Source organism: Rhinoderma darwinii, chromosome 1, assembly GCF_050947455.1.
Source record: "Rhinoderma darwinii isolate aRhiDar2 chromosome 1, aRhiDar2.hap1, whole genome shotgun sequence".
In the NCBI taxonomy this organism is placed as follows: domain Eukaryota; kingdom Metazoa; phylum Chordata; class Amphibia; order Anura; family Rhinodermatidae; genus Rhinoderma; species Rhinoderma darwinii.
Genome location: NC_134687.1, coordinates 485,336,865 through 485,364,551, shown reverse-complemented (window position 1 = coordinate 485,364,551; position 27,687 = coordinate 485,336,865). Strand labels below are relative to the sequence as shown.

Genomic DNA, 27,687 nt, shown 5'->3' with positions numbered 1-27,687 from the left:
CTTAATTAAAAAAATTATGTAATGTTGTGATCAGGGTTAGCAATTTATGCTGATTTTAAAGCTTTTCTGTTCTTGTGCAGTTATCAGCCCAGAGTATTTCATGTACAAGGACCACGAAAATATTTCTTTGCCAGAGTTCACATTTAGTTTTATCTGGAACTGTCCAGCAGTCCTATATTTTGTTTGAGTGCTGAAAGCATTGGCTGATTCTCTTGTAAATGGCTATATTGTATTCACTGAAATATCATAGGAACTTTATTTGGTCTGCATTAAAAATATACACCACTACTGGACTTAAAATGTATAGATTCTCCTCTATTTGGAGATGTTTGACGATAGGCCGTATTGGGCTTCAGCTTTACAATGTAAGTAAAGTAACCCACACAGAGGAAAAGACCGCAGTGGAGGAAAAACCTTTTCCATCACTAGAGTTTCTTGCCTTGTATTTCTAGCAAGATATTGAATAGAGATCTCCTAACTTTCTTACTGAATTTACAATCTGCCTAACTTCTCTAGTCTACTATGACCCTACACCTTTAGGCCACAGGCACACGACCGTGCCTGTAATCATGGTCCATGATTACGGTCACGGTTGTCCCGGACACATGCATTTACGGGCCTTGCTCCAATTATAACGTATGGAGGCACTGTCCGTAAAATAAAAAAAATAGGACATGTCCTATTTTTTAATGAAACTTTCTATGGCCCGGACACCTTCCCGTAAATTACGGGAAGGTGTCAGTTGGCCATAGATATGAATGGGTCTATAACTATGGCTAAAATCTACTGTCGTGTGCATTGGGCCTTAGAGTGTAACATCTTATTTGATTAAAAACATTTCCTGCGGAGGACCATACCCTCAAACATCCAAAATATAGAAAAAGTAAGTGGAATTACCTGGATTTCTACATAGATAACAATCAGACCACATTATTCGTAATCAAAGCCACAATTCTAGACAAACACAATCTAACAAACACAATCAAACGCAGGCTGGGAGGGCAAAAACATTTAATTTTAAGAAAGCCAATTTCCCCAGGGTGAGGGCTGCAATTCAGGATATGGACTGGGAAGAACTAATGTCAAATAATGGAACAAATGATAAATGGGAGATTTTCAAATCTACTTTGAGTTATTATAGTGCAAAATGTATTCCTACAGGTAACAAGTATAAACGACTCAAATTAAACCCCACATGGCTTACACCTTCTGTGAAAGGGGCAATACATGACAAAAAAAGGGCATTTAAAAAATACAAATCTGAGGGTACAGCTGTAGCCTTTGTAAAATATAAAGAGCTTAATAAAATCTGTAAAAATGTAATAAAATTAGCAAAAATACAAAATGAAAGGCAGGTGGCCAAGGATAGTAAAACAAATCCTAAAAAATTCTTCAAGCATATAAATGCAAAAAAGCCCAGGTCTGAACATGTAGGACCCCTAGATAATGGTAATGGGGAGTTGGTCACAGGGGATCAAGAGAAGGCAGAGTTACTAAATGGGTTCTTCCGCTCTGTATATACAACTGAAGAAGGAGCAGCTGATGTAGCCGGTGCCAGTGCTGTTAATATATCAGTTGATATACTGAATTGGATGAATGTAGAGATGGTCCAAGCTATATTAAATAAAATAAATGTGCACAAGGCCCCGGGACCAGATGGGTTACACCCTAGAGTTCTTAAAGAGCTTAGTCCAGTTATTTCTGTCCCCCTTTTCATAATATTCAGAGAATCTCTAGTGACTGGTATAGTGCCAAGGGACTGGCGCAGGGCAAATGTGGTGCCTATTTTCAAAAAGGGCTCTAGGTCTTCCCCAGGTAATTATAGACCAGTAAGCTTAACATCCATCGTGGGGAAAATGTTTGAGGGGCTATTGAGGGACTATATACAGGATTATGTGACAATAAATAGCATTATAAGTGACATCCAGCACGGTTTTACTAAGGACAGAAGTTGTCAAACCAACCTAATCTGTTTTTATGAAGAGGTGAGCAGAAGTCTAGACAGAGGGGCCGCTGTGGATTTAGTGTTTTTGGACTTTGCAAAGGCATTTGACACTGTCCCCCATAGACGCCTAATGGGTAAATTACGGACTATAGGTTTAGAAAATATAGTTTGTAATTGGATTGAGAATTGGCTCAAGGACCGTATCCAGAGAGTTGTGGTCAATGATTCCTTCTCTGAATGGTCACCGGTTATAAGTGGTGTACCCCAGGGTTCAGTGCTGGGACCACTATTATTCAACTTATTTATTAATGATATAGAGGATGGGATTAATAGCACTATTTCTATTTTTGCAGATGACACCAAGCTATGTAATATAGTTCAGACTATGGAAGATGTTCATGAATTACAGGCAGATTTAAACAAACTGAGTGTTTGGGCGTCCACTTGGCAGATGAAGTTTAATGTAGATAAATGTAAAGTTATGCATCTGGGTACCAACAACCTGCATGCATCATATGTCCTAGGGGGAGCTACACTGGCGGATTCACTTGTTGAGAAGGATCTGGGTGTACTTGTAAATCATAAACTCAATAACAGCATGCAATGTCAATCAGCTGCTTCAAAGGCCAGCAGGATATTGTCATGTATTAAAAGAGGCATGGACTCGCGGGACAGGGATGTAATATTACCACTTTACAAAGCATTAGTGAGGCCTCATCTAGAATATGCAGTTCAGTTCTGGGCTCCAGTTCATAGAAAGGATGCCCTGGAGTTGGAAAAAATACAAAGAAGAGCAACGAAGCTAATTAGGGGCATGGAGAATTTAAGTTATGAGGAAAGATTGAAAGAATTAAACCTATTTAGCCTTGAAAAAAGACGACTAAGGGGGGACATGATTAACTTATATAAATATATTAATGGCACATACAAAAAATATGGTGAAATCCTGTTCCTTGTAAAACCCCCTCAAAAAACAAGGGGGCACTCCCTCCGTCTGGAGAAAAAAAGGTTCAAGCTGCAGAGGCGACAAGGCTTCTTTACAGTGAGAACTGTGAATCTATGGAATAGCCTACCGCAGGAGCTGGTCACAGCAGGGACAGTAGATGGTTTTAAAAAAGGGTTAGATAATTTCCTAGAACAAAAAAATATTAGCTCCTATGTGTAGAAATTTTTCCTTCCCTTTTCCCTTCCCTTGGTTGAACTTGATGGACATGTGTCTTTTTTCAGCCGTACTAACTATGTAACTATGTAACTAAACTAGTTACACACATACAGCTGTACTGTTTGTCTTTTATTGAGCACATGAGTAAACAGCCACAGTGCAGGAAGAAAAAGTAAGAGAAACCTCTGTGTTAAAGAGATTGTTTCACAATAGAAATTTCATATGGATTTGCCATAAATATATGATAGGGGTGGGACCTAGACCTATCTCGAGTACAGGGGTCCCCATCCCCATCTCCGCCTGTTGAGGTGGCCGCTGGCAGTTACGGAAACAGTGTATCTCCGTGAGCTTGGCTTTTTTCGACATCCCGACCACCTTCCCCGCCTGGATGTGTCAGCCAACGGGCAAGCTCACCAGGCAGGGAGCCACAGAGGTGGGACTTGCATCTGTCAGACATTTATGGCATATCCTGTGGATCTGCCATAAATATGTGTTGTGAGACAACCCCTTTAATGGTGTGTTTCAATTAAGGAGCTGAGATTGAAAGTGTGGGTCTCATAGGCGCTTTGCCCATTAAATAAAGGCACACAAAGTCTGGTTGCTGACAATCTATTCCTCTCGAGAAATATTGATTACTGTGAATCCTAATGTACTGACGGCTTGCACTAATCTGTTTTCAGTGGAGCACCCAATTGCAGTGGATAAAGTCCACAAATCCACTCAGAAATACATATATAACAATTATATGCAATGGAGCTAAACACTGTATAGCCCAGATAAAGATAATCATGCTGACTCCAGGAAAAAACGCAGGAAATGGTGCGGTTTTTATGCAGAGGAATTTGTTAGTTTCCGCGGAATTACTGCAGAAGTTTTCTGCCGTAATTCCGTTACATGTGGGCAAGCCCTTACTGTTTGGTGCATTTTAGACAAATATTATAATTTATATGATTTATTTTTTTTCCTGGTGTTTGTGCATGGCCATATCACAGCATGTGTTCCTAGTCTCTGAATTATGAATGTTTGCTTATCTAGTACGGCTTACCTTCTCCTCGCTGTTATTCTTTGTGCTTTTTTTCATTTGATACATTTTCAACTTGTACAGTAAACGGCAGACCGTCCCGGTAAGCTTGTTATGCGTTTCATTTTCTTAAGGTTGCTGCTTCTGGAAGGAGGGCCAGGATCTCCCTCTTGTTTACTCGGAAGCAAGCACGTTGTATCCTGGGGTTTTGAGGATATGCTTCCAGCTCCTGATGGAACTAGTGGCTCAAACAATGAAAACAAAGGTAAATCATCTTTTTAACATAGGCTGAAAGATGGAGATTCAATGGCCTGTGAGGAGAGGTGTTTAGTTTGAAAAGCAGAGAGTAATAGACCGTGTATATACAGTACTGCCTGATTAGGAGATTGTGGGCATTTCTGCTTTAAGCATAAAGCTGCCACAGCGATCAGCATGTTTGCCTTTCGGTACCCCCAGCAAACAGCTGATTTTGCAAGGGGAACCTTGTCAGCCAGGCATTTCCCATACAGTAGCTGGAGTCCGCTATTCTGGCTCATAGAAGAAGAACCCAAGTCCCTCTCTGACGTCCATATGTCCTAAAATGGCATATGGACAGGGGTTTTCTTCATGAGACAACCCCTTTAACCCATTCCCACAAAAGGACACACTTTTAGGTCCTAATTGCAGTCACCTAGCATAAGGTACATCTTGGCGATCGTGTGGGCACAGAGTTTTGGACCACACAACCACCGCGGGAGCTCTGCAATGAGTGACCTCTGATCCTGGTCTTTTAACCCTTTACATGCTATGGTTAATAGTGACCATGGCATCCAAGGAGTTTGAATAAGTGTGGCCAATAGCAATGTCTAATTTGTAATGCTGACTGGCAATAATGCTTTGTAATACTGAGTATTCCAAAGCATTATGTAAGTGGGTTGTTTTTTGTTTGTTTTTTTAAATAAAAATATCTATCAGTGTGTTTGGTGCAACTTTTGTAAATGCTTTTTTATTAAATTAAATTTTACTTTTTAGATACAGATGCTTTGTATCCTGTATACAGAGCAGCTGTATCTTGTGGGTTCAGTGACCGCGAGACATGCAGGATCCACCTGTTAACGATCACATCTAAGTTATGAACATACACCCCATAAACTGTAATGTGGGTTCTTTTGGGTACGGCACTACCCTACATGTAGCTGTTATCAGCTGCCTGGGCACACAGCAGGGCTCAGGGAGCAAAGATGAGGAGGATAAGCTGTGCGGAGTCCGTCAGGGTAGGTTAAAAATCTAAGGGATGTATGATAAATTTTACAACACGATCATACAGAACCCTGGTTTTTCGGGACACGTGTCACATTGATATATTGTGTCCTTCCTTATCCCCATCTTATAGCAGACTTTGCACCTCTTTTGACTTTTTTTCCCTTCTTGCCAGTTTGGGGAACTTCTCCTGGAAAGTGTTGCCCTGGTACGATGCGTGTGGCCTCGCTTCCAGAAGTACTGGGAGCCCCCCCTTCTTGGTCCCTAAAGATTAGGTTCTTGATAATCACCTCTTGAAATTCCAGGAAAGTTCACATCTGGCCTGTACAGCGACGTAGCACGTACGCGTTGTACAATGCCATCTGTATGAGGTGCCTGGCCAGCTTCTTATACCACACCGCGTGGCACTGTAGGGCTTCAGGACTTGATCTGACAAGTCCACCCCTCCCATGTACCTATTGTAGTCCAGGATGCAGTCTGGTTTGGGGGTCTCTGTACTGGTACCTCGTACAGGTACATGGGTACTGGTGTGACATCTCTCTTGTCTTGTACGTGACACACAATATGTTGCTGCTGGATTGTGCCCTGCTCTCACCCCTTCTGAGTGTTTGACAAAACAGAGTCTTAGGGAGGCCTCTCATATTTCTTCTAGCAGTGCCGCATGCCACAGTACTTCTGGAAGCGAGGCAGTTGAAAAGTGGGACGCCGGTATAAAAATTATCCAGGTAGAGGTGGTAACCCTGGTCCAGCAGTGGGTGCACCAAATCCCACACAATTTTTGCCTAACTCCCAGTAAGCGGGGGCATTCTGTGGGCTGAATACTGGTGTCCTTCCCTTCATATATAAGCTCAAAATTTACGGCTGTCAGAGAAGCCTCGCAAAATGCGAGGAGGAGCTTTTACGTCTGAAACGAGGCAGCTGTTTTCTCCTGAAAACAGTCTGTCTTTTCAGACGTAAAAGCCTCTCATTGTGTGCACATACCCTTAAGGTATTCCACAGGAAGTTAGAGCAAAGTAGAGGTGAAATTGACATTATTTTTTTTTTTGGTCAGAAAATCCTTTTTATTCCATTTTTTTCTGTAAAACAGAAGGTTTTACTAGAGAAACGCAACTTAATATTTATTGCCCAGATTCTGCAGTTTAGAGAAATATCCCACATGTGGCCCTAGTGCGGTAATGGACTGAAGCACCGGCCTCCGAAGCAAAGGAGCACCTAGTGGATTTTGAGGCCTCCTTTTTATTAGGCACCATGTCCGGTTTGAAGAGGTCTTCTGGTGCCAAAACAGTGGAAACCCCCCAAAAGTGACCCTATTTTGGAAACTAGACCCCTTGAGGAATCCATTGTAGTTTTCATGGGGTGCTTGCGACTTTTTAATCAGTTTTTATTCTATTTTTTAGATGGCGTGGTGACTAATAAACAGCAATTCTACTATTTTTTTTATTCCTTTTTTTTACTGTGTTCACCGTGCGCTATAAATGACATATTCACTTTATTCTGCAGGGCGATATACGATTACGGCGATACCAGATGTTTATAGGTTTTTTATGTCTTATGGCGTTTGCACAATAAAATAAGTTTTGTAAAAAATCATTGACTTTTTGTGTTGCCTTATTCTAAGAGCCAGAACTTTTTTATTTTTCCATCAAGAAAGCCGTGCGAGGACTTATTTTTTGCGTAACGAACTGTAGTTTCCATCAGTACCATTTTTAGGTACATGCGACTTTTTGATCCCTTTTTATTCCATTTTTTGGGAGGTGAAGTGACAAAACAATTGTGTTTCTGGTACGGTTTATTATTATTTTCTTTTATGGCGTTCACCGCGCGGGATAAATAACAAAATAATTTTGTAGTTCAGGCCGTTACGGACGCGGCGATACCAATTATGTATAGTTTATTTGTTTTGTTTATATATTTTTATTAATAATAAAGGACTGATGAGGGAAAAAGGGGGATTTTTACTTTTATCACTTTTTTTTTTTACTTTGTCCCACTAGGGGCCTTGAGGGCAGGAGGCCCTGATCGCTATTCTAATACACTGCACTACATGCGTAGTGCAGTGTATTAGAGCTGTCAGCTACTCACTGACAGCAAGCATAGTGGGTCCTGACTTTGTCCGGACCCACTAGGCTTCCGTCGATGGCATAGGCGGACGCCATTGTTAGGTGTCCGGTTGCCATAGTCACCTTCGTCGGCCGCTATCGTGTAGCAGGCCGGCGATGGTAGCTTAAACCCTAAAAAGCCGCGATCACTATTGAATGTGGCTTTTAAGGGGTTAATCAGCGGGGGACACAGCGATCGGTCCCCGCTGCAGGAGCTGCGGCAACTGCTGTACGAGACAGCAGCTGTCATAGCTCCTGTATGTGTCGGGAGGACGGCCGAAATGGCCGTTACTCCCGTGACGTACTATTAGGTCATGGGGCGCGAACGATACAGTTACCATGACCTAATAGTACGTCCAGGAGAGGGAAGGGGTTAAATAATAGCATGAAAATAATACAATGGTGCAATTGCTGGTTGTCGCCCCCCCCCCCCCAAATAAAGTTAATCAATACATTATATAATTCCAAAATGCATCCAATAAAAACTACAAATCATTCGATCATAGCGTTATGGCTCTTGGAATTAGCCGATGAAATATTTAAAAACCTTGCTTTACTGAAGGCCAAAAATAGGCCAGTTTTTAAGGGGTTGAAGATCCCTCGAAAACACTGTGCATGATCTGCAATTACCTGATATACTTAAAGTTAGCCTAATTTCTGTTTTCCAAGGAAGAGTGATTAATAGAACTTCGCTGTCGCCCACATCCCTTTAACAGGCTTTAAAAGTTTAGGCAAATTATAGATGGGCAAAAATGCTTGTGAAAATATAATAAGGAAGTGGATATGCTGCAGTTAATTCCTGTGTATCTCTCCCTTCTCTGGGCTTCCATTTCCTTTTTTATTTATTTAGAAGTACATAGAGGGAAAAAGTTTTTGTGCCAATTTTCAACTAAGTGAATCTTGTGTTCCAGATGCAGACTTGGGTCGCTGCCTTGCATCTGATGGACTTTACCTATATACAACTAACTCAGTGGGGAGAGGCTTGAGTAAACTTGGCTCTGGACTACATGGCACTTTACGGTAAGCGAGTTTACAGTGTTTAAAGCGACCCTCCGATCCCGGGACAAAATTTTAAATATGATCGGGTATATGGAGTAATAATATCTGATGCCCTCCAGTTGTGCGCCTCTGCCGTGGATCTGCGTTTTCAGGGTCCCCTCTGTGCTGTCCCAAAATGGCTGCAGTGCTTCTTGAACTATGAGTCTGAGATAGGCCAACTGTTCTCTGATTGGCCAGAGCTGCTCACGTGAGCAGTTTTGTCCAATCAGTGAATAGAGGGAGTGTCTTAGACTAAAACGGTGGATCCCTTGGAGGGCACCAGGCAATATTGCTCTATATACCCCATCACATTTTTATAATTTGAGACAGAAGGGTCGCTTTAACTCTTAGGCTACGGTTATATGACGGATCCCACTCGCTGTAAAGTTGCAATCAATGTTTCCCTATCTGGGGAAAAGTCACTCGACAATCCCAAAAATTCTGACATGGTGAAAATTCCATGACCTTTTTCCCTATAGAAAAACATTGAGGCTACGGGACAATTAAGGTTAACGCACTCGCAACCACAGTGCTATTATGCATCTAATATAAAGGGATTTCTAGCAACACATCCTCGGTAAAGACGCACACGTCACTAATGCTGTTCAATTATTTTTCAGGGGGTTTGTCTACTGTCGAAACGAGGAGCTGGAAGCTGGCTGGATTTCTCATGGAAGTGGAAAGCTGCTTCACCGGCCAGTATCTTTTGACAACAAGCCTCATTTTCTCTTCCAAATAATTGATCAGTACACACTACAGGTAACTGACGTGATCAAATTGTGCCTTCTGGATTTCAGCTTGTACTTGATTAGAAGAATATGGAAAAGAAGTATAAAATGGAAAAGCTGCTTTTGTTGCAATGTCTTGGAGGCCTAAAAGGGTCATTGGAAAAAAATAGCATTTGTTTAATATGATGTAAAGGTGGTTATGGTAGAAGCCAATTATCTGCTTCGGCGGTGCGGCTAGCATGTATGGTATGGTCCAACAAATAAAAAAGTTTTATAGCTGTTAAACTAAAATGGTTAAACTGTGTCTGGCCTTGTAGGCCTAAAATACCCTTGACTTCAATAGTTTAATAGTGATCTGTAATATCAATTGTAGGGAGTTAGAAATTCCTCTGGCTTCTGTGTTGTATGTATTTGCATTGTGCCCACTGCCGGTAGAAGGGATTCCAATTTAACAAAAATATTTTCGAGAATTTGTTTTATAGGGTGATTTTTATTTTCGTTTTTTTTTTCAGTTATCCACAGCAGTTCTGCAAATTTGGGAAAATACATGCACTACAATGAAAATACTTGCATAAAAATTAAATCCTCTAACATAAGTCATATAGTGGATTTTAAAGAACACATTCACATGCTCTATATTGTACTTTGTTGCAAATTTTCAATGCAAATTTTTCAACAAATTAACCACAACTAAACGTGGCCATACAGTTCCCTAATATTTTCTCCCACACAATTTTTTATCTCTGGCTTTGCAGTAACTCTCTTGTCAGGCGTATTGACAAGTGACCTCTTGATGCGCTACAATGGTTCTTCTGACCGAGCTCCTGTTTACTATTGAGAGAACAGAGTAAAGTCTACATTACGTTATGCCTTTAAATCCCAAAATTGCTGAGTCTTCTGTTCGTTCAGCAGTTTAAAATGAAAATCACTTTTTGCTGAAGCATGTAGCAATTTGATATGCCAGCTAAAGAACTACCGGGGGTATTGTCATAAGAAAGCACAATATAATAATAGCCACCCTTACAAAAGCAAGTAACAATACACTATTGTATGTCTTCTCACACCGTAGTAGCGATTGCTGACACGGCTGTATTGTATTGTGGGTTTTACTAGGAGCTGTATGAATAGACAAAGATGTCGTATGAAATGGAAATTCGAATAAAAGCACCGATGACTAATATTCCGTTTCCAGCACGTACTGACATAAACATTGGTTTGACTTTGGGCTAATAAGAAGTGCCCAGTGATGGATTTGTCCTTATTTTTTTCCTTCAGATCTCCCAGATAATCACAATGCCAGCCAATCACTTTCCTGTTGGGGGCAACATGACAACTGTACACCTATGTTCTGATGGCTCTTACTTTTACTGGATTTGGTCTCCAGCAAGTCTAAACGAAAAGACTCCCAAGGGCCACTCTGTTTTCATGGACATCTTTGAACTAAATGTGAGATACTTGATGACATTTAATAAGTTTGTGTTTGTATATAGCAATAAATGTCACTAAGGGTCCTATTAGACGGGCAGATATTCTTTCATGAACGAGCCACGAGTGATACCGTAATTTAGCGAGACTTTTACATTGAAAAGACGGTCCATTACACGTGACCATAATTGGCAATGATTTTCGCGTTTCAGTCGTTGCTTGTTTGCCCTCCTCATCTCTGAACCTCTAATAACTGGAAGATTTCTGATTAGACAAGGGAATGTGGCAGCGACTAACGACAATCTTTACCCAGGTAGCGATCCACGGAAACCCAACAATTTATCGTTCGATCGTTGCACGCCATTACACATGGCGATTATCTCTTACATTCGAAGAGATACTCTTACATCTCTTACGATTATACGAAAATTTGCACGATAATCGCTTAGTCTAATAGGTCCTTAACGTGTGTTATTTCTGTGTTGCTGCAGATTTATGTGTTTTTGGTTTTTTTCAGCACAAATAGCACAAACAAAACAATGCATACAATCCAGGCTTTTTTCCCGCATGAAGACAAAAAGATAGGTGGTTCCAGCAGCCAAAATTAATAAAATACAAAACTTTTATTTAGAAAAACATGGACGTGTACACTCCATAGAAAGGGGGTCAGAATTTCTTTTCCCGCTTAAGGCATAGCACAACACTCATAAAAACTATAACTAAAAGAAAGCCTTCTCTGGGGAAGTTTTTTAAGCCAAAGCCAGGAGTGGAAACAAATGAGAGGATCAGCAGAAGTCTTTCCTTTTAGGCTGGGTTCACACGACCTATTTTCAGGCGTAAACGAGGCGTATTATGCCTCGTTTTACGTCTGAAAATAGGGCTACAATACGTCGGCAAACATCTGCCCATTCATTTGAATGGGTTTGCCGACGTACTGTGCAGACGACCTGTTATTTACGCGTCGTCGTTTGACAGCTGTCAAACGACGACGCGTAAAAATACAGCCTCGTCAAAGAAGTGCAGGACATTTATATACATTACATGCAGGACACTTCATTGGACGTAATTTGAGCCGTTTTTCATTGAATTCAATGAAGAACAGCTCTAAATTATGGCCGTCAATGACGCCTCGCAAAATGCGAGGACGAGCAATTACGTCTGCAATTACGGAGCTGTTTTCTCCTGAAAACAGCTCCGTCATTTCAGCCGTAATGGTTGATATCGTGTGCACGTACCCTTATATGGCTCCTTCCTTTTGGCTGAAAAACTGTTCAAATCCATCTTTGAAGAGGACCTGTCACCAGGTCCTAACATCTTATGTACATATAGTACCTTTAGGCTACATTCACACAAGCGTATCAGATTCACGCGCATGAAAAACGTGCAATAATCTGGGTCGTGTGTGCTGCATTATGCGTCAGTGTGCTTTGTGAGTGGCATGCGTTTTTTCACATACACAAAGCACATCTATTTATTTTTTATTTTTGTTTTTTCAAACTAATTGATTTTCACGCACCGCACACTGACTAGTTTTATGCTCGTCTGAATGAGACCTTAGTCCGCTCCCTCCCTGTTTCCATGGCCTTTTTTTTTTCAGTTGTTCTACTCCCCTGTTCTGAGTTCCCCGCTCCCTTCTTTTGGTGCCCGATATGGTAATTCACTATAATTAGCCAACAGAGCTTGAACTAGAGTGAATCTCCTGGGGTAGAGCCATCTTCACAGCCTCTGACATTGTCCAATCAGCAAGTGGCAGCTTAGGACAAATGTGTTCGATTAGTCTTCTCCAAGCGTGGTCTCACGAGATCACGCTGGGCGAGGCTTGTCATAAGCTGCCTCATGCTGATTGGACACTGTCAGAGGCATTGAAGATGACTCCATCTGAGGAGATTCGCTGTAGTTCACGCCTAGTTGGCTAACCACAGTGCATTACCATATCGGGCACCAAAAGAACGGAGCACAATTACTATGGAAACAGGAAGGGCTAAAGGTAATATATGTACATTGGATGTTAGGACCTGGTGACCGGTCCTCTAGTTCTTTTTTTATAATTGAAGTGTGTGACCTGCTGTACTTGGTCATGAATGTCCATCCTTCTAAATCCATGTTATTTCTCAATATAGATTTATAGCAGTCAGAGCATTTTTTTTTTTTTTTTAATTCTTTATAGAGAGCTCCAAAACTCAATGCTAGGGATTTGTCTCTCCGTATCAGATAAAATATATATTTATATCAGTCAAGCTCCAAAACTCCTACAGTCTCCACTATGGGGAACTTAAATGCTTAGGCTTCGTTCACATCTGCGTCAGGGCTCCGTTCATAGGTTCCGTCTGATCTTTCTGTTGGGAACCCAGGAACGGAATCCAAACTGAAATAAACAGAAACCATGTTTCCGTTTGCATCACTATTGATTTCAATGGTGACGGATCCGGTGTAAATGGTTTCCATTTTCCAATGTTGTGTAAGGGTTGCGTTGTTTTGATTGGAATGAATTGTGCAGTCGCCTACAGTTTTGATTCTGTCAAAACAACGGAACCCTTAGGCTGGGTTCACACACCCTATTTACGGCCGTAATTCGGGCGTATTAACCTCGAATTACGTCCGAAAATACGGCTCCAATGCGCCGGCAAACATCTGCCCATTCATTTGAATGGGCTTTACGATGTTATGTGCCAACGGTCATTTCGTAAAAAAGACGCCCGCATCAAAGAAGTGCCTGTCACTTCTTGGGACGTAATTGGAGCAGTTTTTCATTGAATCCATGGAAAAACCGCTCCAATTCCGTCCGTAATTGACGCTGCAAAAAACGCCTGCACATGCCATTACGTCTGAAATTCCGCAGCTGTTTTCTCCTGAAAACAGCTCCGTAAGTTCAGCCGTATCGGACGCTGCCGTGTGAACATACCCTTACACAGCGGTGACAAATAATTAATGGTGATGGTGTTTTTCAGTTTGGATTCTGTTCATGGGTTCCCCTGAGGGAAAGGTCCAATGGAACCCATGAACGGAGCCCTGACGCAGATGTGAACGAAGCCTTAGTGCATTTTCTTATTCAATGTTGAATGTTAGTTAAATGTAGAAATGTATGCAGTAAGCTCCACCTAGTGGCAGCTGAAGGCATTATCATTTAATTCTATGACTACAAGGGATTTGGAGCACAGTATCAAAAAAATTGATGATCTCTGGTGTAAATTTAAGCAGCACAGAATTTTGGACCTATTTCGAAAACAATTATAATAAATTCTGTCCAAGAGCGGACGTTTACTTTAAGTTTCACTTAGGTGTGCTTGTAAATTCTCATAAAATTCACCGTTTTGTATACTTGGTTTCCCATAATATCTTCATTACAATGCAGATCTGTTAGCCCTATTTAACTGTAGTTTGCAGGGAATAGATCATCAGCCCATCTTGAATATTTTTTTATTTCCTGCAGGAAGTGTTTTTTTGAAGAAGTTTCTAGCAATGAATGGGCTCCCACAGGAACCCCTGTTGTACTTCATGAGTGCAAATTTCAGAACCTACCATTCCCCGAATATCATTTTCTCTGATACATCCGTATACATGACAGCACTTCACAGTATTTATTAAGCCAAGTTCCTATTATATTTATTGCACATCAGTCCTTGTGTAATGTCTCGATTCTGATTCTTGATCAAATTCATGCAGTGTTTTGGGCTCTTGAAGCCAATGTGACAATATTGCGCTCGTCCGTTCTATTTAATCAAAACACTTCTATACTTCCTAGGTTGAAAATGGAGTGTACACAGCAAGGCCTCTTCATGAGCGCATCATACTTATGAGAAAAGAGGGAGAGTCTGCAAAAAGTATCAATGAAATGCTGCTCAGTAGGTTGTCCAGATATAGGGCTTCTCCTTCAGCTACTCTGGCTGCCCTTACGGGATCGACAATCTCAAACACGCTAAAAGAGGACCAAACCGGTGAGTCTTTCCCCGAGATAGATCGATGGATGGATGTTTTTTTTTTTGTTTTTTTTTTCTATTAAACTGCTGCAACAATATTTATTACAATAGGTGGTTTTGTGATGTAAATGTTCATCAGTTATTTATTATATTTATTCTCTAACAAAGGGTAGATCTTCATCCTTGGAAAGGGCTCATGTATACAGTTATTCTAAATATTTTTAACCCACCATTTTTTATCATAAATTCTAGGGGGGGGGGGGGGGGGTTAACAGAAACTGGAGGAGATCTCTGCCAGCTGCTGACTGGCGTAAATTTCATTCAGTGTTGCACAGACAACCGAACATACAGCAAGTTTATAAGAGGCGTGCGCCTCTTAGTATATTTGTCGCATACTAAACTAGCGTGTTTTTTTTTTAATAGGACGGGCAGAGTCTTAATAAATGTCACCCTATGCCTTCAGTGGCTTAGATTGATGTACCCTCTGTCTACAAAATGTAGGAAACCGCTCCAGTGCTGTTTTTTTTACTACTACTGTGCAGCGCATGTAGTGTGAGAGCGGAAACTAGGCAATAATGGCTCTCCTTGCCAGGCTGTTAGGAGCATTGTGATGAACGTGTGCGTTAGGTCCTCACAAACCGTTTTTTTCTTTTGCGGTTTTTTTTAATTTACTTTTTTTAACCACTGGACATTCAGTGTTTTCAAAAGTCTTTCCATATAAACAGATCTTTACTAATCCTTGACCTGAAAACCAGAAAGTCAGGCAGATGGTGAATGATAGTGCAGCAATGACTGCAGGAATCTCCCGCACCCCCCCCCTCTTAGGCTGTAACTGGCAGATAGTTAAAAATCCTGGGACCCGGATTGTGTTAGTGTCAAATTGTTCTGTATTGCCAGCATTTGGAATATTAGAGATATCTAAAATTTTCTCGGAAGGGTGAGTCTTTGTGGTGAAATATTTGTACCACCCATCAAATACGTGTCTTTTACATTTGTTATCAAAATGTTTCCATTGGCCATACTAGCGATCAGCTTGTCTGTTGTGAAAGTGTTACATAATGATCAAACTGAATCTATCTTGTAATATGTTGTAGCTGCAAACACTAGCTGCGGCCTTCCTCTGAAAATGTTAAGAAAGACGCCAATGTATACATGTGGAACATACCTAGTACTCATTGTACCACCTCCAGGAGGCTCCGGAAGTTCAGCAACGAGGTCTTTGTTTGGTGGAACTAGTGGCTTGTCGTCTCTAAAAAGTACGTTCTCAAACCGGTTTACTCATTTTATGCTTGTTTTTTTGCTGTATTACTTGGAACTTTGTTTCATCATGTACTCATGTACTCATGTACAACAGGGCAGTGTGTGTCATTGATAATATATGGATAAATGTTTTCTAGCTGACGTTATATTTACTCTATAACAATTTATCGTAAACTTTATCTTGTGTTGACAGCTCTTATCCATTAGGGTTTTATTCTCCAGGGATTAGTGACTTGTAAAAATCAACTGAACATTGAAGGATGTAACCGGGTGCGGAGTGCCTTGGAAACACCAGGGCAATGCTGACAGCTGGGGAAAAATGCTTCTATTAGGCCTAATGCACCCAACCGTAGTGGTTTTTCAGGCTACAAAACCACTGATCCTTTGCGGTCCATTTGTCCGCAAAAAAACGTGCATTTACACCAATCCGTGAAAATCAAGTCGTGTGCATGGGGTCATAGAAAGGAATGGGTCCACAATTTTATATTTAAGTTGCGGACACAAAAGCACAATCTTGTGCATGAGGCTTTAAAGGCTATGTACACTTTTGAAAACCTTTTTTATGTTTTGTATTTTTTTTGTTTGTGAAAATGTGCATCAGTGTGATTGGTGCAACTTTGTAATTACATTTTATTAAAAATAATTTGTACTTTTTGAGATACAGCTGCTTTGTATCCTGGTTGAAAATAGAGTGTACACTTGCGCTGAGACCTGAATCCATCAGGTCAGCGACACTGACTGGTTCAGTGAAAACGGATCCACCTGTTATCGATCACATTTACGTTATGAACTTAGATGTGATCGATAACCGCTCGATCCGCGCCGGACTCACTGAAACTGAACCCGTCGGTCCCGCTGACCTGATGGATACATCACTTAGATACAGCTGCTCTGTATACAGGATACAAACCAGCTGTATCTCAAAAAGTAAAAATAATTTTTAATAATATGTAATTACAAAGTTGCATCAAACACACGGATACATATTTTTATTAAAAAAACAAACAAACAAAAAAAAAAACTTTTTTTCACAGGTGTACATATCCTTGAAAACATTTTTTTTTACATTTGTTCTACTCTTATCTTTTAAGGTTATTTAGCGTTTTTGTTCATTTGAATGTTCTGCCAGTATTCAGTAGGGAATACATGAAGGACGGGCTCAACTTCATATTAGCTTCTTGGTATTGGCTGAAGAGTTTTAGTTTTATTACTTACTAAGCTGATATAGTGTCTCAATGTCCTACGCCTATGGCAGCAATTATTCTGCTTCCGTTCTTCACGTAGAGAATAGTGCACATTACAGGACTTTTTATCCGTTCAAAAAACTGATGTCCAACGGGTGGGTTATTTTTATTATTGGTGTCAATGTAAAACAGATACAAACTGATTGTAATCCATTTCCATCCGTTATTTTGATGTCAACGGGATTTTTAACGGAAGTGTTTTTATCGTTTAAGAGTAAGGGTATGTGCACACGCAAACTCAAAAACTTCTGAAAATATGGAGCTGTTTTTTGGGGGAAAACCGTTCCTGATTTTAAGAAGTTTTTTAAGCCACTTGTGTTTTTCGCAGAGTTTTTTTACGGCCGTTTTTGGAGCTGTTTTTCTATAGTCTATGAAAAACGGCTCAAGAAGTGACATGCACTTCTTTTTCTAAACGGCCGCCTAAAAAAACGGCCCGTCGGAACAGAACGATGTTTTTCCCATTGAAATCAATGGGCAGATGTTTAGAGGCGTACTGCTTCAGATTACTCGGATGTTTTTCGTCCGCTTACGGCCCGAAAATAAGCTGTGTGAACATACCCTAACGGATTATACAATGCAAGTGTGAACTTAGCCCTTTATTCTTTCTTTTTAGTTCTGGCTTCCAGCCTGGTGTTTAATGTTTCGGATGGACAGTTCACAAACAGGGCTGATCTGATTGATGCTGCTGGCAGCTCCCTGGGTCGTGGGGCACTAGTGACTGGACTTGGTAAGAGTTAAAACTTTCTCTCTCATTACAGTGAAAACGTGTAAATAATAATCTATAACATTTGTAAACTGAACTACATTAGATGAGTTTACCTTTGTTAATGGTTTCACTTGGTTGTCTCCGCCAAAGCATGCTGGAGTGTATAATACCCATTACAAGTCATGAATTACAGCGCAATTCTTATTTGTAGGGCCATTCTCTCCCTGCCGAGGGGGAGAATATATTAGTCTGGTACGTTTTGTTGAGGTTTTGTGAAAATAGATTTATTGCTATATGTAATTCAGATTGTTTTTGTAGGTGCTTGTTATGATACTATGAATAACATGATTTGGACCTGCTCCAATGACTACATTGACCAGTGGTGTAACCCAGGAAACCAAGCTTTCCATGTTGTGTGCCAGAGACTTGGTGTCACTCACATCATTGCTGATCCCAAAGGTAAATGTATGTCTTTTTTTTTTTTTTTTAATGTGGTCTGAAATGTCATAATGCACATGACTATATAACATAAGTAGTTTTTTTTTATTCCCACAATATGTTCTGGTGGGATAATTGAATTTATTTCCACAACTCCTATTTTACTAAAGTTCTTCATCTAAATGTCTTTTTAGAAACACCTGCTTGCATATTACATACATGCTTGGCAGTGAAAGGGTAACATTGGGAATGGCCTACTTGATCACTGCCAAGCTGCTTTTCCCAGTCCGTGCGGACACCGTGCCAATCCATTCATATTAGTCAGTTTAGTTGCTAGTGATTTACTGCCTAACAACCACAGGGATATAAGATATCCGAGATATTAAGCCTGTGACATAACTGACATTGAACTAGGGTCAGAGACGGAGAAGGATCAGTGAGGCTTGGCCACGTCTTTCTCCGTCTCTTACTGTCATGTTAACCATAGTTTTGTAAACCTAAATTTAGGTGGAACGCTTTTGGACATTTGAGCGGCTTGTACGTTTTTCTCCACAAATCTTTGACGGCATTTGTTGGCATTCACAATTGGTCCTTATACAGACTTATTTAAATTCGGAAAAGTTCCATCTGCGTTCAGTACTGGAAAAAGAAACCACCTTCAGGATTTGGCCTAGTGTTTTTTCTGTTTTGTTTTTTTTTTATGCCCAGCTTATCATATGTTTGCAGTTATTACACTTGCACAAACATATTTTTAGAGGTTTTCCTGAAAGCACTTCCTTTTCTTGTACGATCTTAAAGGCTCAATGCACACGGTGCGTATTACGTTGACCATGCTCATTTGTGTGCATCATATCTGCAGCGTAATACAGTACCAGCAAAGTAAATGAGATTTCAGGAAATCTCATGTACACGCTGTGTGTTTGTTTTTTTTATTGGTTTTTTTTCACGTAAATTGACCTGCGGTGCGGGTTTCCGCTTGTGAATTGTATCTGTCTAGTTGTAAGGAAAGATGCATCAAAACCCGCTACACGAAAACGCAACGATTTACTCATCAAAATGTAAAAACCGCACCGAAAAACGCAACAAAAAAACGCACGATTAAGTGCAGTTTTTTATCAGAATTTCCTGCAGCTTTGGTGCGTATTTTCTACAGAATAATCTGCAACGTGTGCATATAGCCCAAGAGTTCTGGATGGGCTTAGCATGCCACTTGCATTCATGACCATTTATATTCTTCATTATGTGAAAGTTCTGTTTGTAGCAACCAGTCTAATATTCCTATTAAGCCATTTACACTATTGTCATTTATTTTTGTTATGCCATATAATATTTTCTGTAGGAGAGGCCGTAACCACCAATGAGGTTATAAACCAATTACTTCATCATGTGGGAGCCATGTGTATTCATCAGCTCAATCTCCTGGCAAACAGCAGCAGTTTACCAATCACAACCTTCCTAGGAAAGCAACATCCAATTGAATCGCATCATCTGAGCAGCATATGTGATATCATGGAGAAAGCCATGGTCAATGGAGATAAGTGTATCATCCGCTGTATACTTGTGGTGTTTCAGGTACTTTTCGTCGTACTTTTCTTTTTAGTAATTACGATGAAGTTTGCCGATTTAAAGCTATATTGCAAAAAAAAGAACAAAACAAACAAACACCCTTACTAGAGCGTGGTTACGTGTTAAGAAATGTTGTTGCAAATGTACTTTGCCACTTGTTGTTTTGTGAAACGGGAACAAAGAAACAGGCACGTTGAAATTAAGCATACCTCATAACTCTTTCCCCCCTCTGCCATTGGTGATGTGTTGGAAGGCCCCCCCCCCCCCCCCCCCCCCCCCATGCACACAAGATTTTTGGCCATCCCACTGAAGTTGACGGGATGGCTGACTGTTCTCTAATGTGTATGGCTGAATACAATGAGGAGGGGGATGCAGCTGCAGTCTCTCTACTTCATCTTGTGTGTGAGAGGGAAGGGAGAGCAGCAGGGGAGGAGACATCTGATTGGTCAGAGTACACAGCACAGCTCTTTAGCTCCACCCACTCCATTTAAGGTAGAAAATGATAGTGTAAGGAGAATAAAACCACCAAAATATGTGTTTTATAAACAACATTTATGGCTGCACTACATTTAAAACCCATCTACAGCTACCCAACGAGAGATTGTGACACTATTTTTTTTTTTTATAAATAAGCTCATCTGTATGATACTCTAGTAGCGTTATAATAGTTAGTGTAATTGCATCCTCTAAACCACCTCCAGAAGTGCCAAACAATGGGGCTGAAGTGAAATTTTGTAGAGTCACATGTTATTGCATGATCTTTCTCAGTCAGTACGCAACTCTGGCATGGGTCATGTGACCTACACTAGACGGGAGTCCCAGTATGCGCCACTCGATTCATTTCAGGGCTGATGCCTGGGTGAGCGGGATCATGTGGTATACCATGTGGCTCCCCAGAACCTGGAAGTGATTGGCACTTTGGAGTCTGGTTTATTGAGTGTAGTTGTACCCATCTTATTAGAGTATCACACCTATGTCCTTATTTTAATAGGTCTGACATAAAGACATATTCTCTTTAAAGCACTATTTTATGTAATTCAATATTCATCTGATTCCATGTGCAACCAAAAGTGTATAACTTTCATTTACATGGTTATCTCGATCATCACACCGATCCCTTCATACATATCGGCTGAACAAGTTGTACCTACATTTTTTTCTCTGCTTTTTGAATACTTTTTATGTGCTTGTTTCTATGATGCATATAATTCTGTTTTTTATAGGATAATTATGTTTACCATTTAATCAAATAAAACAACGATTTATTTGCAGGTAGTGTTCAAATTTTTCCTTAACCCTCAAACTGAGAGGAACAGAGATACTATCCGTAGGGCTGGCTTGTTGCTATGGCAGCTGCTTATGGCACCGAAGGACCAAATCTGCCCTGAAATCCAGAAGGAAGTCTGCCTGGCTATTAGGTAGGTCTTCAGAACTTAATTTGCATATGTTCCAGCATATGCCACCATTTTGTGATGTCTAGTTGTTCTCCTTCCTGACCACTTTAGAGCATTAGATTTCCAAATCCTAGCTGTATGCTTCTATTATCCTGCTTTTTCCCTTTTTTTGTTACATTTCCACCTTTTCCCCAAAAAATTCTAAAAATAATATAAAGAATGGATAAAGAAATATTATTTAGCATAAAATATTTGAAGTACACTGCGTTCCAAATTATTATGCAAATGTTATTTTTCGCTGATTTTCCTAAATAGTCGATGCAAATGACAGTCAGTATAATCTTCAAGCCATCAACCGTTGGAGTATAATGCAAATTTTATTGAACAAATCTCCTAATGATAACAGATTTTTTTTTAGAAGTAAAAAACTCCAAATGCACTGTTTCAAATTATTATGCACAACAGAGATCAAAACAATTTAAAGGTTGTAAAGAGAACTAAAATGGTAATTTGTTGAATTTGCAGCATCAGGAGGTCATATTTACAGAAATCAAAAGCTCTTTCAATCAAAAAAAACTTAGCAGGCCAAGTTACATGTTAACATAGGACCCCTTCTTTGATGTCACCTTCACAATTCTTGCATCCATTGAATTTGTGAGTATTTGGACAGTTTCTGCTTGAATATCTTTGCAGGATGTCAGAATAGCCTCCCAGAGCTTCTGTTTTGATATGAACTGCCTCCCACCCTCATAGATATTTTGCTTGAGGATGCTCCAAAGGCTCTCAATAGGGTTGAGGTCAGGGGAACATGGGGGCCACACCATGAGTTTCTCTCCTTTTATGCCCATAGCAGCCAATGACACAGAGGTATTCTTTGCAGCATGAGATGGTGCATTGTCATGCATGAAGATAATTTTGCTACGGAAGGCACGGTTCTTCTTTTTGTACCACGGAAGAAAGTGGTCAGTCATAAACTCTACGTACTTTGCAGAGGTGATTTTCACACCGTCAGGGACCCTAAAGGGGCCTACCAGCTCTCTCCCCATGATTCCAGCCCAAAACATGACTCCACCACCTCCTTGCTGACGTCGCAGCCTTGTTGGGACATGGTGGCCATTCACCAACCATCCACTACTCCATCCATCTGGACCATCCAGGGTTGCATGGCACTCATCAGTAAACACCACGGTTTGAAAATTAGTCTTCATGTATTTCTGAGCCCACTGCAACCGTTTCTGCTTGTGAGCATTGTTTAGGGGTGGCCGAATAATAGCTTTATGCACACTTGCAAACCTCTTGAGGATCCTAAACCTTGAGGTTCGCGGGACTCCAGAGGCACCAGCGGCTTCAAATACCTGTTTGCTGCTTTGCAATGGCATTTTAGCAGCTGCTCTCCTAATCCTATTAGTTTGTCTGGCAGAAACCTTCCTCATTATGCCTTTATCTGAACGAACCCGTCTGTGCTCTGAATCAGCCACAAGTATTTTCACAGTACGATGATCACGCTTAAGTTTTCTTGAAATATCCAATGTTTTCATACCTTGTCCAAGGTATTGCACTATTTCACGCTTTTCGGCATCAGAGAGATCCTCTTTCTTTCCCATATTGCTTGAAACCTGTGGCCTGCTTAATAATGTGGAACGTCCCACTTAAGTAGTTTTCCTTTGATTGGGCACACCTGGCAAACTAATTATCACAGGTGTCTGAGATTGATTACAATGATCCAAAGAGCCCTAAGACACAAATACCATCCAAGAGTTTAATTGAAAAACTAATAATTAAATGTTTGACACTTAAATCCAATGTGCATAATAATTTGGAACACGGTGTAGTCATTTGGTTTCAATGTACACACTAAAAAAAATTATAATGTAAGATGCACAACAAGTACTGGCCTGGTAACTACAACTTCCGCTGTCAATCTTGTCGCAGATTGTGTTGTGCTTTTTTATTGCCGGTATTTCACAAAATGCTAGAGATGTTCACTAGATACATTAAGTGATTTTGGAGCTACCTTCCGAGAAAATTGGAAGTTCCGCTAAATGTACTTTCATGGTTCCAGTGGGAGGATCTTCTGGTCCTACCATATGGGCGGCTAATTATGAGTGAATAATTAAAGGGGTTATGTGGGGACCAAAAATTATTAGCGGTGTACTAGCTGCAGTGTGTGAGTACATTCACTAATATACATTCCGATCCCCCATCACGCTGATTCTGAGGTTTTCATCGTGTAGTTGCACAGCCTTCTTTGATGACGATACAACTCTTTGTCACATGACCGATCCCACTGTACTTCATGTACAAGCAGTAGCACAGCGAGTACATGGAGTGCAGCCGGTCACGTGACGAGTCGTATCGTTCTCAAAGAAGGCTGTGCAACTAGACTTCCGGTCTCCCAGCAGCACTATAGAAATCCATGAAAATCTTAGAATCAGCGTGACGGGGGACCAGAATGTATGTTAGCGAGTGTACTCACATACTGCAGTGAATACACTGCTAATAATTTTTGATCCCCACATAACCCCTTTAAATCACAAAAAGTCTTTGTTCAAATCAGAATCCTTCCTGATGTGGTAACAATATTTTGCACAAAAAATATAAAAGCTATACCCATGCTGTACGTGGATATTTGCCACATCGCTTTATGGTAAATGATACGACTGCAGTGTATGTCTCAATTAATGGATGTCCTTTGATGTTCATATGTCCTGACCTTGGATTGTATTTTTACTGCAGCTTCGGCTTAAACATTTTAAACCCAGGAGAGATGGAAATCAATAACTTACTCAAGCTGATTTTAACAGAAGGTAAGAATGCTTTTAAATAGTACGATCAATCTTACAGTATTTATTTAGATTGTAATATTTGATTGGTTGTGAAAGATAACAGATCTTCATGTCTGGCAAAAGAGCTGTCCGCTTGCAGCGGGACCTTGTCCTGTGCCAGAAGCATTTCAGTTCTTTCATGAAAAAAATAAAGGCTGCTAGGGGATTTGTGAATTTGTCTTGTTTCACCATTTCAGCCACACTATGCACTGCTGTTAATGTGTGGTTTTGTTTGCTTTTCTATTTTTTTATGAATTTCACTAGTTTTTGTACATTTACTTAGTGTACCTCCAGTTTTAAAAATCTTCCAACATGTTGTACAGCATTTTCTTTGACCGAAGACTCCAATCAATCACTAAAGCAAAGTCAAATGGGCTACGAGGGCTCTTCCAAGCACATTATAGGTGCTTTTTCACCATATTAAATAATGACATTGCCAGGAAATTGCATCTGGAAAGACACACTTTTATATAATTTTTCATGAGCGTGCTGCATTCCCCGGATTGTGGAACCCCAACAGACACTCTATTTCTCTAGTAAAGGGCAAAAAAAGCAAACACTCAATATCACTTAATTTTACAGGTGATAGGAATTGTGGACTTTCCCAACTTCGAGATGTTATTTTGACAAACTTGACTGAACAGCTTCAGAATAACAGGTTTGGGAGTGATGAAGATGAACATTACAGGTATGTTATGTAATTTAACTATTAGACTATGTTCACACGGCAGATTTTGATTGGCAGGTTCCGCCGCAGAATTATTCCTGCTGTCAGCAGGTAGATTCCTACTCCTGTTCACTTTGTTGAGAGGTTTGGGCAGAATACGCGAAGATTAGATAATACTAATATTTATATAGTGCCAACATATTCTGCAGCACTTTACAAGTCAGGGGGAATATGAACAGACAATATCTGACATTACATAGTGACAGCTTTACAATTCAATTAAGAGGAGTGAGGACCCTATGAGGAAATAGGGGTGACACAAAATGTAAAAAGTGCTTGGTTTGTACAATGGTCCAGCCATCTTTTATAAATAAAATAGTACATATAAAGCTGCATGGGTCACTCACTCAGCCAGTGTTTGTGTATGACTGATAAAAAGTACATTAGAGTGCAAGCAGTGTGAGTGAAACTGTTGATTTGAAGCGGTCAGATTCTGATGACTAATGTAATAGGGGTGTAAAGGAAAGGAGTCAGATTAGGGAATGTGATAGGCCTGTCTAAGAAGATGTGCATTCAGGGCACGTTTAACCCGTTAGTGACCGCCCATTAGTGTTTTTACAGCAGCCACTAATGGGCTTTATTCTGATGCATAAGCCTTTTTACGTCGCTGCATCGGAATAAATAAACAAAGCGGGGAGCAGTTAAATCTCTCTGCTACCGGAGGTAGCTGAGGACTGGGAGCAGACCTGCTAGAACGGGCGAGATTGATATCGGTATCGATCCCGCTCGTTTAACCCCTTAGATGGGGCGATCAATAGCGAGCGCTGCATCTGAGTGGTTTTGGAGGCAGGGGTCTCCCTCTTTCACCCCACTGGCTCCTGCTATGCGATCACAGGGTGCCGGTGTCTTCTATGGCAGCCAGGGGCCTAATAGGGGCCCCAGGTCTGCCTCTAGTTAATGGCATGGCCTAGCAGATGCCTGTCCGTTTTACATGGACAGGCAGAAATACACTTCAATACAGAAGTATTGCAGTGTATTATAAAAGTGATCAGGTGATCGCATAGCGAAGTCTCCTAGTGGGACTAATAAAAAAGTTTAAAAAAAAAGTTTAATAAAAGTTTAGAATAACTAAATAAAAATCCAAAGTAAAAAAAAATATGAACACACTTTTTTTCCTCTTTCAAAATGGTTTATTATGAAAAAGTTACACATATTTGGTATCGCCGTGTCCATAACGACACCAAATATAAAGCTATTACATTATTTAACCCTCTTGATTAACGCCGTAAAAATTAAAATTAAAAAAACAATGCAATAATTGCGGTTTTCTGTGTATCCTCCTTAAAAGAAAATGTGATTAAAAAGTGAACAAAAAGTCGCAAGTATTCCAAAATGGTATCAATAAAAACACGTTGTCTCACAAAAAAAAAAGCCCTCATACAACATCATTGGTGGAAAAATAAATTTATCGCTCTTGAAATATGGAGACACAAAAACAAATTAATTTTTACTGTGCAAAAGTAGTAAAACATAAGAAAACTATATAAATTTGGTGTCCCTGCAATCGTAACAACCGGCTGAATAAAGTTATTGTGTTAGTTATACCACTCTGTAAATGACGTAAATATAGGACGCTAAAAAGTGGCGAAATTGCTGGGTTTTTTTCTATTTCCCCCCCCCAAAAAATATTTTTAAAAGTTAATCAATAAATCATATGTACCCCAAAATTGTGTTATTAAAAAATACAGCTTGTCCCGCAAAAAACAAGACCTTATAAAGCTATGTCGACGCAAAAATAAAAAGGTATAGCTCTTTGAATGAGACTATGGGAAAACGTAAAAATAGCTTGGTCATTAAGGGCTAAAATAGGCTGGTCACTAAGGAGTTAAAACCGTGGATGTTGGGAACTAATCTGATTGTCCTGGGTAGCTCATTCCAGAGGACTGGTGCAGCACGAGAAAAGTTTTGGAGGCAGGAGTGAGTGGTTCGAATCATGGAGGATGTTTAACTTAGATTGTTGTCAAAATGTATCGCATGGGTAGTTGGGCGATGAGGAGGAGATGTAAGGATGTGCAGCACTGTGGATAGAGTTGTGGGTGAGAGTAATAAGTTTCAATTTAGAGGCATTGGTGCAGTGGTGGGTAAGAAAGATGAGCCTGCTTCTGCATTCAGGATAGATGTGAGAGGAAGGCCAATTAATAATGAGTTGCAGTAGTCAGGGCGACAATAAGAGTTTTGGCTGTTTCCACAGTAGGAAAAGGGCGAATTCTGGAATGTTTTTGAGGTGAAGGTGACATAAGCGTGCAAGTGATGGATTGATTGACTATAAGGAATAAAGAAGAGATCTGTGTCTTAACATAACCCCAAGAAAGCGGGCGTTCTACCTAGGAGTTGTGGTAGTACAACACTGAGATGGAGACATCAGGTTTAGGTAGGTTAGTAGATGGTGGAAACACAATCTTTCTTTTTTTTTTTTTTTAAAGATTACGTTTCCGATAGAGCGAGGACATGATGTTAGAAACTGCAGACAGACCAGCACTGTTTTGTATAAGAGTGGGGGGGAGGGTGATGTCACTGCAAGAGGTATATAATTGGGTGTCATCAGCGTAGAGATGGAACGGGAAGCCAAATCTGCTGATGGTTTGTTCAATAGGGGCTGTGTATAGAGAAAAGAGGAGAGGACTTAAGACAGAACCCTGAGGCACCCCAAATCCAAGAAGAGGAGGAGAAGAGCCAGCAAATGACACACTGAATGAACGGTCCGAGAGATAGAAGTGAAACCAAGAGAGAGCAGTGTCCTTAAGGCCAATAGAGTGGAGCATACTGAGTAGGGGTTGGTGGATTACAGTGTCAAATGCTGCAGAGAGATCCAGAAGAATTCAAGAAAAGCTGCTGTTAGTTTTAGCCATCAATAGATCATTTGAGACTATAGTAAGTGTAGTTTTAGTAGAGTGCGGAAATCAGAATCTAAGGGTCCTTTTACACCGGCCCATTTTGGCTGTAACTACTAGCG

General features: G+C 40.4%; 1 protein-coding gene across 4 annotated transcripts in view; it reads left to right on the top strand.

Annotated features, from left to right (window-relative positions):
• The window catches only part of HECTD4 (HECT domain E3 ubiquitin protein ligase 4), a 203,454-nt gene that overhangs the window by 52,501 nt on the left and 123,266 nt on the right, over positions 1-27,687 (top strand). For all 4 annotated transcript variants that reach the window (XM_075835129.1, XM_075835119.1, XM_075835110.1 and 1 more), the window contains exons 4-15: positions 4,263-4,393; positions 8,378-8,486; positions 9,125-9,263; positions 10,508-10,678; positions 14,400-14,592; positions 15,669-15,830; positions 17,692-17,805; positions 18,103-18,243; positions 19,562-19,794; positions 21,061-21,206; positions 23,919-23,989; positions 24,590-24,695. In XM_075835129.1, coding sequence (XP_075691244.1) covers positions 4,263-4,393; positions 8,378-8,486; positions 9,125-9,263; positions 10,508-10,678; positions 14,400-14,592; positions 15,669-15,830; positions 17,692-17,805; positions 18,103-18,243; positions 19,562-19,794; positions 21,061-21,206; positions 23,919-23,989; positions 24,590-24,695 — 1,716 coding nt within the window. The remainder of the gene's footprint in view (positions 1-4,262; positions 4,394-8,377; positions 8,487-9,124; positions 9,264-10,507; positions 10,679-14,399; positions 14,593-15,668; positions 15,831-17,691; positions 17,806-18,102; positions 18,244-19,561; positions 19,795-21,060; positions 21,207-23,918; positions 23,990-24,589; positions 24,696-27,687) is intronic.